Genomic DNA, 16,655 nt, shown 5'->3' with positions numbered 1-16,655 from the left:
TTTCAGTTTGTAACTAATTTATCTGATTAGTTGTTATTTGTCTGATTTTTCAACTGGAAAACTTTTCATGAGAACAGAATTCTATCTTCTTACCATGTAATAACCTATTATGTGCTTGACACATTAAGTAATTTTATATATAACTGTAAAAAGAATGAATATATAGCTAAAGGAATTTTCCTCTAAAATATGAAACATGTTATATAATAGATTAATGAACATTTAATATATTTTTCAGTTAGTTTTGTCATAATTTCTGTAATATTACACTTTCATAATACTCCTTGAATAAGAAGAGAGGCTTTGCAGCTAGTCAGACCTTAGTTTAATTTGTACCCCTGCTGGATGTATAGATGTAAATTACTTAATCTCCATAAATCTTATTTCCTCATCAGGAAAACTTATGAATAATGTTGTCTTCCTGGTAGGATTTTTAAGGATTAACGATGATATAAAATACACTAGTGCCTGCTATACAGTGTTGCTTAGTAACTACAAGGAATTAATGTTTCTTCATTTCATTTGAAAGAAGGATCATATATAGGGAGATCCAAACACACTATTTGAGTGTTGATTGCAGAGAGATTATAGACTAAGAAGAGTGCCTAAACAAAAATAAATCCTTTTTGTGATACCTGGATGGATGCTAATAAAAAAACCCCAAAAACCCTATTTTCTCTTTCTATACCCTTTCTGTAACATATTTGCATTAGACTTTGGGTATGTTTAGAATAAGTCCACCCAGTTAAAATTATGCTGATGAGAACACAGAATTAAATTGGTTACAAAACTAAAGTGTGCAGGAACAAATGAAAATCTTAAAATTATACTTCTGTCTGAATCTTACTGTACCAAACCTCTCATTTGGTAATCACTACAGTTTCCTTAGTTTGATATATTTTATTCAGTTCTATATTTGGGTAACAACAGTTTAAGTCCGGAACATTGTTTCAGGTGATATATTCATGCTATTGCCTTTTGTGAAAATATGAGATCTTGAAAAGCATCTATATTTGCAGAAAAGTCAAGAGTTCTAAAGGTTTGAGGACTAGGAGTGCTGAGGGCAGGAGATGATGGTCTAGTTCAAGCAGTTGGAAAGAAGTAGAGATAGAGATGGAGAAATAGAGTTTGTGTGTGTGTGTGTGCGTGTGTGTGTGTGAGAAAGAGAGAGAGAGAGAGAGAGAGAGAGAGAGAGAGAGAGAGAGAGAGAGAGAGAGAAGAGAGAAACCTTTTTGTTCTATATGATAAACTTGAAGCATTTTGTCATACCAGAAAGCAAAGACATATGAAAGACTACTAGCATCATGTGAAAAGATTCAGAGACTCATTCAAGTACTCACAGACAAAAGATGGGATAATTTCAGCATCATTGAACAATATACCTCCAATGGTTTAAACAATTTAAATCCATGAGTTTAAAGTTAAAAATTAAAACACTCATTGATGAATATTGGGGGATGCAAGGGTCTAAATTTATATTTTGAAACTGATAAAAAAAGAAAAAGATCAAATATTTACTTTACTTTTTCTATATGAGCTGCATTTTCGGATAAGTGATATAATGGTCAGTAAGGAATCAAATCATTGTAGGTTTTTTAAGATAGAAAAATTATTTTATGGTTGTATTAAAATGGAGTTCCTTCTCTTTTAAAGACACATTTACAACTACTAATGGAAGAAATTATATGACACTTTTGTAGTTTATTGGGGTGAGAATTTGGGAAATTGGTGGGCTTGGGAAATATTTGGATATGGGTTGAATAGTATTGGCTCTGGCTGGTGGGTATATGGGAATTCTTTATACTATCTTCTAAACTTTTGGGTATGTTTTTAATCTTTTTTATAATTAAAGAAGGACAGGGAGAAAATGGAGAGTAAAAGTGAAAGTTTATATTTCAGAATACTGAGAGTTCCAGGTACTTTCCCAGACTTGAAAAAGACTGACAATGGGAAGGGGGTCTTCTAATATAAATAATATAAAGACTGAGTTGTAATTCTTTCTAAACTGAGTTTTAAGCCTCAATCCTGTCCCTTCCCCTCTTGCTGTCCTCTCCTCCCTCCCTTCCTCCCTTGGCTTTGATCCCAATAAATTGTAATGAAGCATTCTTGTTTTTAAAACTTCCTTAGGAACTCTTGTGCAGCTAGTAATCTAGTGTGATCGTCTCAAAAGCAGAGATCATGCTTTATTTATAAATCTATCCAGTGCTTTGCACATAGTAAGCTTTTGGTATTTCAAAAAATGAAAACAGTAATCATCACTGATGATGGCTACAAGTCAGAGGAATAAAGGTAAAGCTGTATGGCTTTCCCTGCTTACACATTCCCTGCACAGCCACTGATCAAATGGATGATTACACCCCAGTTTGAAAAGAAAGAAGCTCATTTTTTTTATTATGTTGAAGATAAAAAAGATGCCATAAAAACTCTGTTTCTGTGGTAAAATACTCTTAAGATCTGGACGTTCTTCCTTAGGATGGATGAGTTGGTAAGCAGTACTGTAGTAGTGAATATTTTTGGGCCAGGAGTAGTTCTTTGTTGTAGATTCCTGAACCCAACAAGATTCTGAGTCTCTCAGATAGGATACTGGTGGACTATGGACTGTGTCTTTAATAGGTTGGTATCCATCCAGGTGGTCTGTTGATCACAACTTGAAATGGTAGAACAAATACTACAGCATTTTCAGACTGTGTCTAGGGCTTGGTCTTTTCAAGTCTTTTTATATTCTTTGTAATGTCATAGACAGAGACTGCCATGCAATGGTCAGCTTTCATATGATTCTTTGTTTTCTCTTAGAATTTTTTATTATTATTGTTGTATTGAGGACACATTGTGACATTTAGAAAAGTTCTTAACAATATTTCATAGTTAAATTCATCACCTCTGTCATTCTCTCTTATTTTCCCTCCCTCCATTCCTGGAATAGATTCAACAGGTCTCATGTTTCCATTTACATACATATGTACATAATATTTCTACCATATTCACTCTCCTACACCCTTTCCTTTTATCCCTCCCCACGGGTACCAACCCCCAGACAGGACCTATTTTGCCTTTCTGTTCTTCATTTTTGTAAAAAAATATGTCATTTTTATTTGTTTAAGATAGCTATACAGGGTGTTTCATAGTGACATTTCCATGTATATATGTATTATGACCCTAACTGGTTCATCCCTTCTATATTTCTCCTTTCTGGCTTAGTTTCCTTCTTATGGTGATTTCACGAGGTTGGTTTAAAAATTCTGTATTGATTTTTGTGTAGGAAGTACATTAGCCATATTCATCTTCTTAACTTCCTTCTTTTACTCTCCCTCTCCTGTGATTGACCTCCCCGTAGCATGGCCTATTTTTCATAATATTGCATTATATTTGTATTGTGTTTATCTTCCACATATGAGAGAAAGCATGTGGACTTTGTCTTTCCAAGCCTGGCTTATTTCACTCAACATGATGTCCTCCATTGCATTCATTTACTTTCAAACTACATGGTTTCATTCTTCCTTATGACTGAAATAAAATTCCATGTATGTACATATATGTATATATGTATGTATGTATGTATTACATTTTCTTAATCCATTCATCAGTTGTAGGGCATCTAGATTGTTTCCATACCGTGGCATTGTGAAGGGTGCTTCAAGAAACATCAGGGTGCAGGTGCCTGAATTACATTCCTTCAGGTATATCCCTAGAAGTTGTATTGCTCTATCATATGTCAGTTCTATTTTTAATTTTTTGAGGAGCCTCCACACTGATTTCCATGGTGGTTGTACTAATTTACATTCTCACCAACTTTGAAGTTATTTCAGGAAATACACTGGAATTAATAAGCATAGGCAATGACTTCCTAAACAGAACTCAAATGGTTGAGCAACTAAGAGGAAGGATTGATAAATGGTACTACATGAAATTAAAAAGCATCTGTGCAACAAAATAAATGGTCACCAGATTTAAGAGACTGCCTACACGATGGGAGAAAATCTTTGCCAGCTGTAAATTTGACAAGGACAATTCAGAATATACAGGGAGCTCAAAAAACTAAACTCCCCAGAAATCTTCAAAGGAAGAAGTCCAAATGGCTAAAAAAACACTTGAAGAAATGCTCAACATACCTGGCCCTAAAGGAAATGCAAATCAAAACCAGACTAAGATTCTACCTCACTCCTGTTAGAATGGATTCTACCTCACTCCTGTTAGAATGGCTATGATCAAGAACACAAACAACAACAAATGTTGGTGAAGATGTGGCTAAAAAGGCACCCTCATTTGCCTCTTTTGAAGTTTATTTCTAATTTTTTAAAAATTATAAGCATAACTTTTTAGAAATAAAGTCCTAATTTTACTACTCTATCTTGTTTTAGTGAAGCAAACTTCAGCAACATAGGAATTTTCTGAAAAAACAGAAGACAAGGAAAAGGAAATATTTGTTGAAGGGTTCAAGATTTCATTTTTACTTTTATGCAAAATAGTTCCTTAAGACTAAGTATGTTCACTTATCCTATTATTCAAATTTAATCTCCCCACATCATCCATATTAATGACCACTTATACAACAATTGAAAACAATAGGAATGTAATTCTGTTTCCTTTTTTTTTCTTTTTTCCATGCCTACCTATTTAAGAAGAAGAATGAGGCATATTTGTAAATTTCCAGAAAATGGCTTGGCAGTGTGTATTTTGAAGTTGTACTTTCTTTATTTCTATATTTGACCTATATTTTACCAGTTTATATATAGCCACAGAATTGCATAGAAGTTTCTTTTGTTTTAAACTTAACTTACTACAAGTTCATAGATAAAAGCAATCTTATACACCATACCTAAAATGCATCTTTTCTGTCTGCCACCAGACAATGTATTAGTTTGCTCATTCAGGACAAGATGTCATGTAGCTTTGCATAGCTTTTTAGAGTGTTAATTATTTTTATAAACAGGTTAGTGCCTCTTTTGATGATGAGGTACTTTTGCATGAGTTTCTACTAAAGTATTTAAAGGACATTATCAAATATCGTAGGCATGTGCCTCTATACCTGTGGCAAATAGCATTTCTTGATATATATATTTAACATATTATTGAGATAATAACTCAATCCCAGCATTCATAGACTTAATTTTTATCTATTATAAAGTATATAGTTAAATGTTTAGTGTCTTACATCTAGGATTTGTAGTTAAAATAAAATATTTCCTAAAACCTATTTGTTAGAAAAACAACAGGTTATACAGTGGATTTCATTTTTGTTGTTTTTACTGGGAATTGAACCCAAAGCTCAAACATCCTAATCAGGAGCTCTACTATTGAATTAAATTCCCAGCCATATGGTATACTTTTTAAGAGAAAAGCTTGATGTGTACTTTCAAATGGAGGAGCTATAGGAGTCACTTTTATTTCTTCATGTGAATATTTAATTATGTGGTGAGCAGGATAAGTCTTTTTCTGAGTGTATCAGTAGAGGGCAGCAAAGTTTCAGGCAGTGTGTTTTCAGGTTCAAAAGAAGCTTTGCTAACAAAATTCTTATTTTCTCTTAAGAAGTTTGCTCTGGCTTGCCTTTTAATAAAGTGCTTTCATAATATCACATAGGAATTTGCTTAAAAACCCTGTAGCTTTGGTTCAGATATTTAGCTAACTCTTCCCTTAGGTGCCGTAGATCCTTTCTTAATGAGAACACGTATTTCTTTCTTTCTGTAATTTAGGGAGTACCAGGACCTGGGAAGTATGACATTAAAAGTCAATTTCAGCAGACTGAAAGTGTGACACTGAATGTAAATGGCGCATCTTCGGCTTTTGTTTCTCAATCCAAGGTAACAATATATATCCATTTTCATATGTAGAGTCCAATAGGTATAATGTGAGGCTGGCAACAAACTCAATGGTGTTAAGGAGATTATAAAAAGAAAAATGGTATTTAAGCAAATTAGATATAGACATGGCCTGGGCAAAACATTGCCGAAAATGTGGGCAAAACGAAATAAGATTAGAATATTAACAATAATATACCAAGTGAGTATTTGAATTGGAATCATCTCCTAAATATTTTCTATTAAGCAAATTTGTAAGAGGGAACATTCAGTTCAGATTAGAAGAGATGTCTGTTTTACTCTGAATTTTAAAGTACACTTTGCCAATCGGTGTGTAAGGTGTAATGTAACCTATGAGACACGCACATATCTTTAGAGAAAATTCTGAAGGTGTCTGTGGAACCGACCATAGTCATAAGTTCAGCTGCCACTGGGACCTTCATCAGTGATGCTGTAGTCATTGTATGTGTTCCAAGTAACCATTCACATTCTCCAAGGAATACACTGAGGGGACTTAAAGGTGTGTGAGATATTCCCAAGGCAAGACAATATACTGGCAAACATTTGTAATGCAGCAGCCTCCTGACCAAGGTAGAAGTATGTGACATTTAACCTGTACTATGTACATCTCTGATTATTTTATTTAACCTGGAAATGTTATTAACCTTCAGGTGACTACAGACAACTGCTTTGGTTTCATTATACTTAAGAGATACCTCCTTGGAGACAAGTAGATAGATTGCAGGTATATTTTGTAGATCAGTTAAAATAACTTTTTATTTGGTTTGATGTTATAATGAAGGACTGGGAAGAATCAAGAATGAATATTAGGTTTCAGCCTTGAGCAGTATAATGGAATGGTACTTAAAATAATACCCAAGATGAATGTATTGGGGTAAGATGTTTGTGTGTGTGTGTGTATGTGCTCTTGAGTTTTTTAAACACAGTTTCACAGCCAGTATGCTCATTTTTATGCTATTTCTGGTCATCTATGTATAGCTCTAATTTTATATCACTTACCACCAATCGTATTTTAAATATATCTTCAGAAATAGAAAGGAATATGATTGATGTACATTATATGCATTTATAATAGTATAATAAAATCCATTAAGAATTGTAAAATAAAAAGGGAAGGGGATAAGAAAGAGTAATAGAGGGGGTGAATATGATTAAAGGACATTATAGGTATGTGTGTAACTATCACAATGAAATCCTTTGTACAATTAATATATACTAATAAAAATTGAAAAAAGATGATATGAATTGTGCTTAAGGAAATGATAGAGGAAGCAATAATGGTTTTGAGGTGAAAGACATGGAGGAGTTCAAAACAAACATGATTGCATGATTGGGGTAGTTTTTAGTGTTTAGTTGAATATGAGCAGGTATATTAATTAATATGATAGAAAAAGAAATAGTGTGATTAACAAGATAGACTTAGAACACAGAATTTCTGGTTTTAGGAATATGGAGATTGTTTCTGGAATATTTTAGTAATCAATTTAAGGAGTTGTCTGGTATTTTTCCCAAATGTGTTGAATTGCCTTATGTCTTCAAATCTTATTTTTATAACCTAATGTTTTCTTTATGACAATGTTTTTCAGCCCTAGATTCACATTAGAAATATCTGGGGGGGTGGTTAATACATTCACATACACCTGTGCCAACTTGCCCTTCTGCTTTTTCTCTCAGAGACTGCTTCAATTGTTCTAGGAGAGGGCCCGGTATTAGTAATTTTTTTAAAACTCAAGTGATTCTGATATGCTGCTAGACTTCAGAATTATCATGTTTTAAATACTATACTTATTTCTAATAATAGTATGGTTTTTAGGAAAAATTATTTTTAGTACTTCCAATAATAAATTGGTATTTTGATAATGTTAATATTTACACTAAAGTTAGTATAAAGTACAAAAGAGTATATTTAGTACTGCCTTCTGTATAAGAAAGAAGGGAAAATAGGAAAACATACACAAAATGCTTGTCATTATGAAAACACCGCAAGGATAATCTTGAAAGCACTGACGTTTGTTTACTTGAAAAGGCTGGTGAGGAGATTAGTTTCCAGGAGTTTGCAAGTTGATTTATGTTATGTTGGTAGTGTGAAGTTAGCCACTGCTGTGGGTATGCTTACACTATGAGAATCATGAAATCTTACAAATTGAGACTATTTTTTTCCCCAGTAGGCCAGCATGCCATAGAGTAGAAAGGAAATGGGAGACAGTGATGTGTCTTTGAATATACATTTAAGACACACCTTTTATCTTCCATATATTCAAAAATAAAAACAAATCATTAAGAATAACAAGGTTTAAAAAAAAAACCTCTCTAAAACTGAAAGCAAAATGGAAACAAATGGGTAGTTATACTCCAAATGAATACCTTTAACCACACTGAAGACATAAAAAAGAAAGAATAATCCAGATAATCATAGTAGTTGACTACCTCAATTTTGAATGAGATTAAGGAGGTGGGTAGTAAGTATAAAAATTACAAACAAATTATGATTTATTTTTACTAGGCTGGTTTATTGGAATGATATGGGCTAAGCAATCATGAAACTACTTTAAATGTATGTCAGTTTTGAGCTAAAAGTTGTTATTGTGAGCGAGGGTTTTCAATGTGGAAGAAGGTATATATAAATATGAATTGGAGGTGTGAGAAGAATCCTGGGGAATGAATTTGAATGGAAGACTTCAGAGTTAGTATATATTTCTAATATATACTATATATGTAAGTACATACATGTACACATATAGCTATATGTAGTACATATGCATGTCTATGTATATGTGTACATGTCTGCATGTGTACTAGTCTCTGTGTATGTGTGATGCGTGTGTGTGTGTAGCTCTGTCTGCTAAATAGGTTAAGAAGCAGAAGCAAGAGTATTTTTAATTCCCAGATATTGGTCTGCAATTGCATTGCTTATTAAAAAGGAACAGGCTTCCTTTGAGACATGATTGGTCTCACTGTAGGTGAAAGATGAGCTTTGTTATGTCATAAAGTAAGTTCTAAGAACAAAGGTAAAAATGAGAATATATCTGGGGACATAGGAACCAAGTTTATATTAGTGCTATAAAGTTTAGTTATAAATTATAAATCATTACAATCAGTATTCATGAGTCCACAGGGCAACAAATAGGTAACTGAGTAGATAGAAAGATAATGAAAGAAGTAATCAGAGGAAAATGGAGAACTCTTGCTTATAGAAGAATGCTGAGTATGTAGAGATAAGTATAGAGGTTTGTTGGAGTTGATCAAAATTAAACAGTGAGGACCCATGGTTATCATGTACTCCAAATATGATACCCTAAGAAAGCCACACATTATCTATGTAGTGTTCTGTCTAGGAATACATGACCTGGATGTAAATATGAGGATCCCTCAGATTATTTCCAGATAGGAATGTTCTTTTGGTGAAAAGGGGGATGTGACTTTTTCCCAAATGTGAATGTCACCAAACATAAGAGAAGGGTGTGGAAATGCACCTAGTTAAAGGAGGTTAAAGAAACATGATTAAAAACAGCATCTGATCCTATACTAGATCATATATTGTAGGGAAAAATGTAACAGAGGAATTATGAGACCTACTGACCAGAGTTGAATATGAATTGTAGGTCAAAGAATAATATTATTGATATGTTTACTGAATTTAATAACTGTACTGCAGAAATATAAGAAAATGTCCTGTTTTTTGTAGATACATGTGATAATATTTAGAGGTTAAGAACCATCAAATATTAATCTTTCCACCAGATATATACACATATACATAAATACAGTTAATGGGCATGTGTATATAGAGAAAAAGAGATATCTAGAGACATACAAGTAGACAAATAGTGACACAGAGAAAGAATGAGCAAACAAAAAAAGTAACATGTTAATAATAGGTGAATCTGGGTAAAGGTTATCCGGTATTTTTAGCATTTAAATATGTGACTTTTCTGCAAGTTTATAATTATTTTCAAATAAAAAGTTAAAAGGTAAGATATAGAATGCTATATTTTATAAGAGTTATAGTTATACATATAGATTCATGTATACTTAACAGGCTTATAAGTTAAACTGGATTTATTAACCACTTGATTCTAAGATTTTTTTTCCTAAGGTATTTAATGATAATTTTGAATTAATTGACTATAAATGTTGAGGAACATTCTTAATACAATATAATTTAATTCATTAAAGAAATCAGATTAGATCATATAGTTCTTTATTATTTTGATTTGCAGAATATTTAAATCTGTGAATATTTTCTTTATACTGTTATCTAGAATCTCATGTTGAGGTTATTTCCTTAAAAAAGTCTCTTTGTCTTAAAAAGACACATAATACAATACTAGAATATAGGTGATTTTACTAAAAGCTGTGTATTTTATGTTTTGACAGGTACAAGATCTTAATTAATCTGCATTTTCTGGACTCCATTAAGAAATAAACTATAAGTGTTATATTACCCAGAAAGCAGCTTTTAGCTCATGAATTATCAAAATATAGAATAGTTTCTCACTGGCATATCCTCTTGTTCTTCATTAGAGATTTGTACCTATCAAATCGATCACCCCAGCTCCAGGGACATATAATGAAATTCAAACTGCTCTCCAGTCCTCAAAGAAAACATCAAGTCTGAAAAATACCCCATTTGGTCAAAGTGCTGCTCGATTCACACAGGACTCCAGGGCAGAGGAAATACCAGGTTAGCAATTAATGTGTGCATTTCTACTCTTTAGCCTTATGTAACTTAATATTCTTTATAAGATGAATATACCAGAGTATATTTATTTTATCCTATAATTGGAGATGCTGTTTTAAGTCAATGTTTTTTAAACACTGGCTTTGCTAAAAGCACAGAAAAATTAATATAAGGTCCACTTTTAGTAAGATTTTTAATTTTAACTTGTTGCAGATCTTAATTATAATTTTCTTTTTTTGATATTATTTTTTATTTTATTATTCATATGTGCATACAAGGCTTGGGTCATTTCTCCCCCCTGCCCCCACCCCCTCCCTTAAAGTTGGTTATAGTTGTGTGGCTTCATATCTGGGTCCTCTATTCTGTTCCACTGGTCGTCATGTCTGTTTTTGTGCCAGTACCATGCTGTTTTTATTGTTATTGCTTTGTAATATAGTTTGAAGTCAGGTATTGTGATACTTCCTGCATTGTTCTTTAACTGAGTATTGCCTTGGCTATTTGTGGCCTCTTGTGTTTCCATATAAATTTAACAGTAGATTTTTCAATCTCTTTGATGAATGTCATTGGAATTTTGATGGGAATTGCATTAAACGTGTAGATTACTTTTGGGAGTATCGACATTTTTACTATGTTGATTCTACCAATCCATGAGCATGGGAGATCTCTCCACTTTCTATAGTCTTCCTCAATCTCTTTCTTCAGAAGTGTATAGTTTTCCTTGTAGAGGTCTTTCACATCTTTTGTTAGGTTTACACCTAGGTATTTGATTTTTTTTGAGGCTATTGTAAATGGAATTGTTTTCATACATTCTTTTACAGTTTGCTCATTGTTAGTGTATAGAAATGCTAATGATTTTTCTATGTTGATTTTATATCCTGCTACTTTGCTGTAGCTATTGATGATGTCTAGAAGCTTCTGAGTAGAGTTTTTTGGGTCTTTAAGGTATAGGATCATGTCATCTGCAAATAGGGATATTTTGACAGTTTCTTTATCTATTTGTATTCCTTTTATTTCTTCTTCTTGCCTAATTGCTCTGGCTAGGAATTCCAGTACTATGTTGAATAGGAGTGGAGATAGTGGGCATCCTTGTCTGGTTCCTGATTTTAGAGGGAATGGTTTCAGTTTTTCTCTGTTAAGTATAATGCTGGCTGTAGGTTTGTTATATATAGCTTTTATAATGTTGAGGTACTTTCCTAGTTTTCTTAGAGCTCATGAATTGGTGTTGGTTCTTATCAAAGGCTTTTTCTGCATCTATTGAGATGATCAAGTGGTTTTTGTCTTTGCTTCTGTTAATGTGGTTTATTACGTTTATTGATTTTCGTATGTTGAACCACCCCTGCATTCCTGGGATGAAGCCTACTTGGTCGTGGTGAATAATCTTTTTGATGTGTTGCTGAATTCGGTTTGCCATTATTTTGTTGAAGATTTTTGCATCAATGTTCATTAAGGAGATTGGCCTATAGTTCTCCTTTTTGGAGGTGTCTTTGCCTGGTTTTGGGATAAGTGTAATACTGGCTTCATAAAGTGTGTTAGGCAGTTTTCCTTCCCTCTCTATTTCATGTAACAGTTTAAGGAGGGTTGGTATCAGTTCTTCTTTAAAGGTCTGATAGAATTCAGCAGAGAATCCATCAGGTCCTGGACTTTTCTTTTTGGGGAGACTCTTGATTGCTGCTTCAATTTCATTTTATGTTACAGATCTATTCAGGTAATTAATATCCTCTTGTTTCAGGTTTGGATGATCATATGTGTCTAGAAATCTGTCCATTTCTTTAAGATTTTCGAATTTATTTGAATATAGGTTCTCGAAGTAGTCTCTGATGATTTCCCGGACTTCCTTGGTGTTTGTTGTTATCTCCACTTTTGCATTCCTGATTCCACTAATTTGGGTTTTTTCTCACCTCATTTTCACCAGGTTTGCCAGGGGTTTGTTGATCTTGTTTATTTTTTCAAAGAACCAACTTTTTGTTTCATTAATTCTTTGTATGGTTTTTTTGGTTTCTATTTTGTTGATTTCAGCTCTTATTTTTATTATTTCTCTCTTTCTATTTGTTTTGGGATTTGCTTGTTCTTGTTTTCCTAGGAGTTTGAGATGTATCATTAGGCATTGATTTGGGATCTTTCAGTCTTTGTATGTTACTTGTTTTTTCTCTCTTACAGCCTTCAATATTCTTTCCTTAGTTTCTGAACTTGTTGTTTTAATGATGATATGTCGTGGGGTAGTTCTATTTTGATCTGGTCTCTTTGGTGTCCTGGAGGCCTCTTGCATCTGTATGGGAATATCTTTCTCTAGATTTGGGAAATTTTCCGTTATTATTTTGTTGAATATATTACGCATTCCCTTCAGTTATACCTCTTCTCCTTCTTCGACACCCATGATTCTCAAGTTTGGTCTTTTGATGGAGTCGGTGAGTTGTTGCATTTTCTTTTCACAGGTCTTGAGTTGTTTAATTAATAGTTCTTCAGTTTTTCCTTTAATTACCATTTCATCTTCAAGTTCTGAGATTCTGTCTTCTGTTTGTTTTATTCTTCTGGATTAGCCTTCCGTTTTGTTTTGCAGTTCTGTTTCATTCTTTCTTCTGAGGTTTTCCATATCCTGGGTGGTTTCCTCTTTAATGTTGTCAATTTTTGTCCTGAGTTCATTTATCCATTTATTCATCGTGTTCTCTGTTTCACTTTGGTGTTTATACAGTGCTTCTATGGTTTCCTTTATTTCTTCTTTTGCTTTTTCAAATTCTCTATTTTTGTTGTCTTGGAATTTCTTGACTGTCTCCTGTACATCTTGGTTGACCCTATCCAGTATCATCTCTATAAAATTCTCATTGAGTACCTGTAGTATGTCTTCTTTTAAATTATTCTTGTGGGCTTCATTGGGTCCTTTGGCATAGTTTATCTTCATTTTGTTGGAGTCTGGATCTGAGTATCTGTTTCTCTTCATTCCCCTCTGGTTCCTGTACTAATTTTTTGCTGTGGGGAAACTGGTTTCCATGTTTTTTCTGTCTTCCCATCATTGTCTTTGGTGTTGTTACTGTCCCTGTACTGTGTTCAATTAAATATTTTCTAGCTTGTAATAATAACAATGGTAGTATTTAGAATGTAAGGGTGAGCTGAGATGGAAAGCAAGAAGTTAAAGAAAGGGGGAAAACAAATACACAGACAAGAAGGGGAAAACAGCACAAGGTATCAGACAAGAAAGTTTCAAAGGTATAAACAGGGAGCATTAGTGTACTAATTGACAGTAAGCTGAACAGACATTAGAGAGACAGAGAGAGGATTGAAAATCAAAAATAAAAAAATGAAGATAAGAATAAAAATAAAAAAATAAGTAAATGAAAGAAATATCTATATATAAAAATGAATTAAAATAAGATGAAAAATAGAAAATTTAAAAAAAAATGAAAAAACGGAAAAACCAAAAAACCTCCAAGTTCAAATGCAATGAAGTTTCAGTCTTAATAATTTGGGTGTCCGTCTCAGTCTCCAATCCTGGAGATGGTGCCTAAGATGTTGTTCTGTAGTTGTCTCATCAAAGGGGATGCATAAAGTAGAGAAAAACTATACACACACACACACACACACACACACACACACACACACAAAGAAAACCCCACCAAGTGTCCGAAGTTCAAATGCAATACAGTTTTAGTAAGTTTTTCAGCATGCAGGTGTAATTCGGTTGTATTCTCATCAAGAGTAGGGAGAAAAGGAAAAAAATAGAGTCTGGAGACAGTTCTGAGAATGGTATCTGCAGCTGTGGCTTGCCTGCCTGCTGCTGTCAGCCTGCTGTTGCTGGCGGCATTATTTATTCAGATCTCTGGGGTGAGCTTAGCACTCACCTGGCCCCGCAGGCTTTGTTTGCTCAGAGTTCTCCTGTGCGGGAGCCTCTGCTACAAGCTTTCCCCTTTCCAAGCACTGGGAAAGGTGACACTGCACCACCATTGTCAGGCCTGCGTGTTTATTTACAGTTCATGTGGGAGGTGGGTCTTCCCCCCTCTCCTGTGGAGTTTTCCTCCCACCCCCACTTTCACAAGCTTTCCTGCTCCTGATTACTGGGTGGTGCTGCTGCTCCTGCCAGCCGTGCCACGTTTGTTTACAGTTCACATGGGAAGTGGGTCTTCCCTCCTCTCCTGTGGAGTTTTCCTCCCTCCACCACTCTCACAAGCTTTCCCACTCCTGGTTGCTGGGTGTGTGCCCCTACTCCCGCCAGGGCCTCTCAGGCCCACCTGGCTTGTTTATTTACAGTCCCAGGAAGGATTCCCTTCCCCCAATCTTCAGTGCTCAGGATGCCCCACCCTCTTTCCCGTGTGTCTTTATTGTTCTTATTGCTTATTACTCAGTTTCTCTTTTTTTCTCTGGGTGGAGGTCAGTCTGTCCAGGGGGCTATGCTCCTCTGGCCCAGGCTTGTCTGTGGGGGTACCGCGGTACCGTGAAGCTCACCTGGTCCGTGTCTTCCCAAGCCGTCTGGGCGCCAGCGACTGGTAGTCCGGGGGCCCTCCTGGTTTCTCTGTTTAACATGAAGTGGAGATTCTCTGCGCCGGCTGGAGGTGTGGAGGGGTCAAAGTTATGCCTTTTCTCAGTGATTATGCCTGCAAAGTGTGTCTCCAGCATCTCTCCAAGATTTCACTATAGGAGGCTCACTTTCTGCTTCCTCCCTCTAGCCGCCATCTTGGAATCTCTGTAATTTTCTATTGTTTTCCTTTACTCAGCAAATTTTCTAATTTTTTTCTTGGTAGATGACTATATATATATATAATATAATTATATGCATACATATGTATATAAAATTACATGTTCAGTTCTAGTAAGTAAATGATGACATACAGTTTCGTTAAACTTTTCATTTATTTTCAGTCACATATTCTAATGTTCTCAGTGGGTATTCCAGTACACAGTTAAGAATGCAGAGCCAAAATAACATACAGAATTGCTATCATGTAGTTCTGGTTATCTATTGACACATAACAAACAGTGGCTTAAAATAACAGACTTTTGTATTATGTCTACTTATTTTGTGGGAGGGCTAGAACGCAGGACTTGGATGAGACTAGTATTCAAAGTATGTACATAGCTACCGCATGGGTGCTCCCAGTCTGTCTGTCTTTTAACATGGTTTACCATATAGACTAGGGTCAGTGCACAAAATATTTATTCTTATGTGCATCCACCTCTTTCCAGGACCCCAAAGTCTCATGCAACTATCTCATGATATCAAAGGTAAGTGCAGATGAGAATTCTTGGGTGTGCTCTTAAATGGTTGCTTCTTAATATGAGTCCTCTTTATCAGAAGAATTATGAACCAAAGGGATGAATTTGTTTATCCAACATGCAATGGGGGAGGGGCAGAGATAAAGGATGATCATACTAGGTACTCCTACTCATGAAAAGGGAAAAGGGGAGGACCACAGTAGTTGCATAGAAATTCTGAAATCCAAGCAGGGCTATATGTGGTTTTGCTGTTTTTTTGATTAGAGGCTGGTTAGAATCTCTGAGAATGAATTTCTGTGACTTGTATTTTAACTTTTGAGATCTTGGGTTTATCCTTTGAGTTACCCTTCATTTTCTTGTGAAATAGGTTGTATTTGCACTTGGAGCTTTCTTGGTCTGCTTCTTACCTGTGGAAGATTGGGGAGGCTATAAGCTACTTTTCAGTTTATACTTTCACTTCAAGTTGGTAACATTCCTTATAAAAACATTGTGAGTTTATTATTGTATTAATTTATAACCAAATCTATAAGATGAAAGCCACATGTACATTTCCCCTCTTAGAGAAAACCTTCTCTATTTTGGATAACCTTTAGGGTTGCTGGTATTAAATTCTTAGGAACACTATTGTCATGATCACGAGGGTCGAGGATATAAGACGTTGAGATTCTTTCAAGCCCTTATATTTAACTAAGAGGTTCTAGGAAGCACCACCCTAAATCTTTCTGAAAAATTAGAAGAGCTTTTAGAGTCAAATCCTGTTTTCAGTCCTTGTCCTTAAGCCACTTCTTTCAGAATTTGTTTTTCTTTTCTTATCTGCAGAGATTTGGGATGAGGGTTGAAAAACATTTTTCAAATCCAGGAAATCCTAGCTCCTTTGTATTTTCTGTAAAAAATGTGAATGCTTTTAGTTTATTTCCTTTACTCATACCTTTTCACACATAAATTAAAGCAACTTG

At 34.5% G+C, this 16,655-nt stretch overlaps 1 protein-coding gene across 1 annotated transcript in view; it reads left to right on the top strand.

Moving 5' to 3' along the window:
• Stpg2 (sperm tail PG-rich repeat containing 2) overlaps positions 1-16,655 on the top strand; it is a 574,528-nt gene that overhangs the window by 114,990 nt on the left and 442,883 nt on the right. The window contains exon 6 of the mRNA XM_074041065.1: positions 10,341-10,500. Within this exon, the coding sequence (XP_073897166.1) occupies positions 10,341-10,500 (160 nt within the window). The remainder of the gene's footprint in view (positions 1-10,340; positions 10,501-16,655) is intronic.

Source organism: Castor canadensis, chromosome 9 (assembly GCF_047511655.1).
Source record: "Castor canadensis chromosome 9, mCasCan1.hap1v2, whole genome shotgun sequence".
NCBI classification, from domain to species: Eukaryota; Metazoa; Chordata; class Mammalia; order Rodentia; family Castoridae; genus Castor; species Castor canadensis.
The sequence above is the reverse complement of the archived record's forward strand: the minus strand, read 5'-3'. Positions and strand labels throughout refer to the sequence as shown.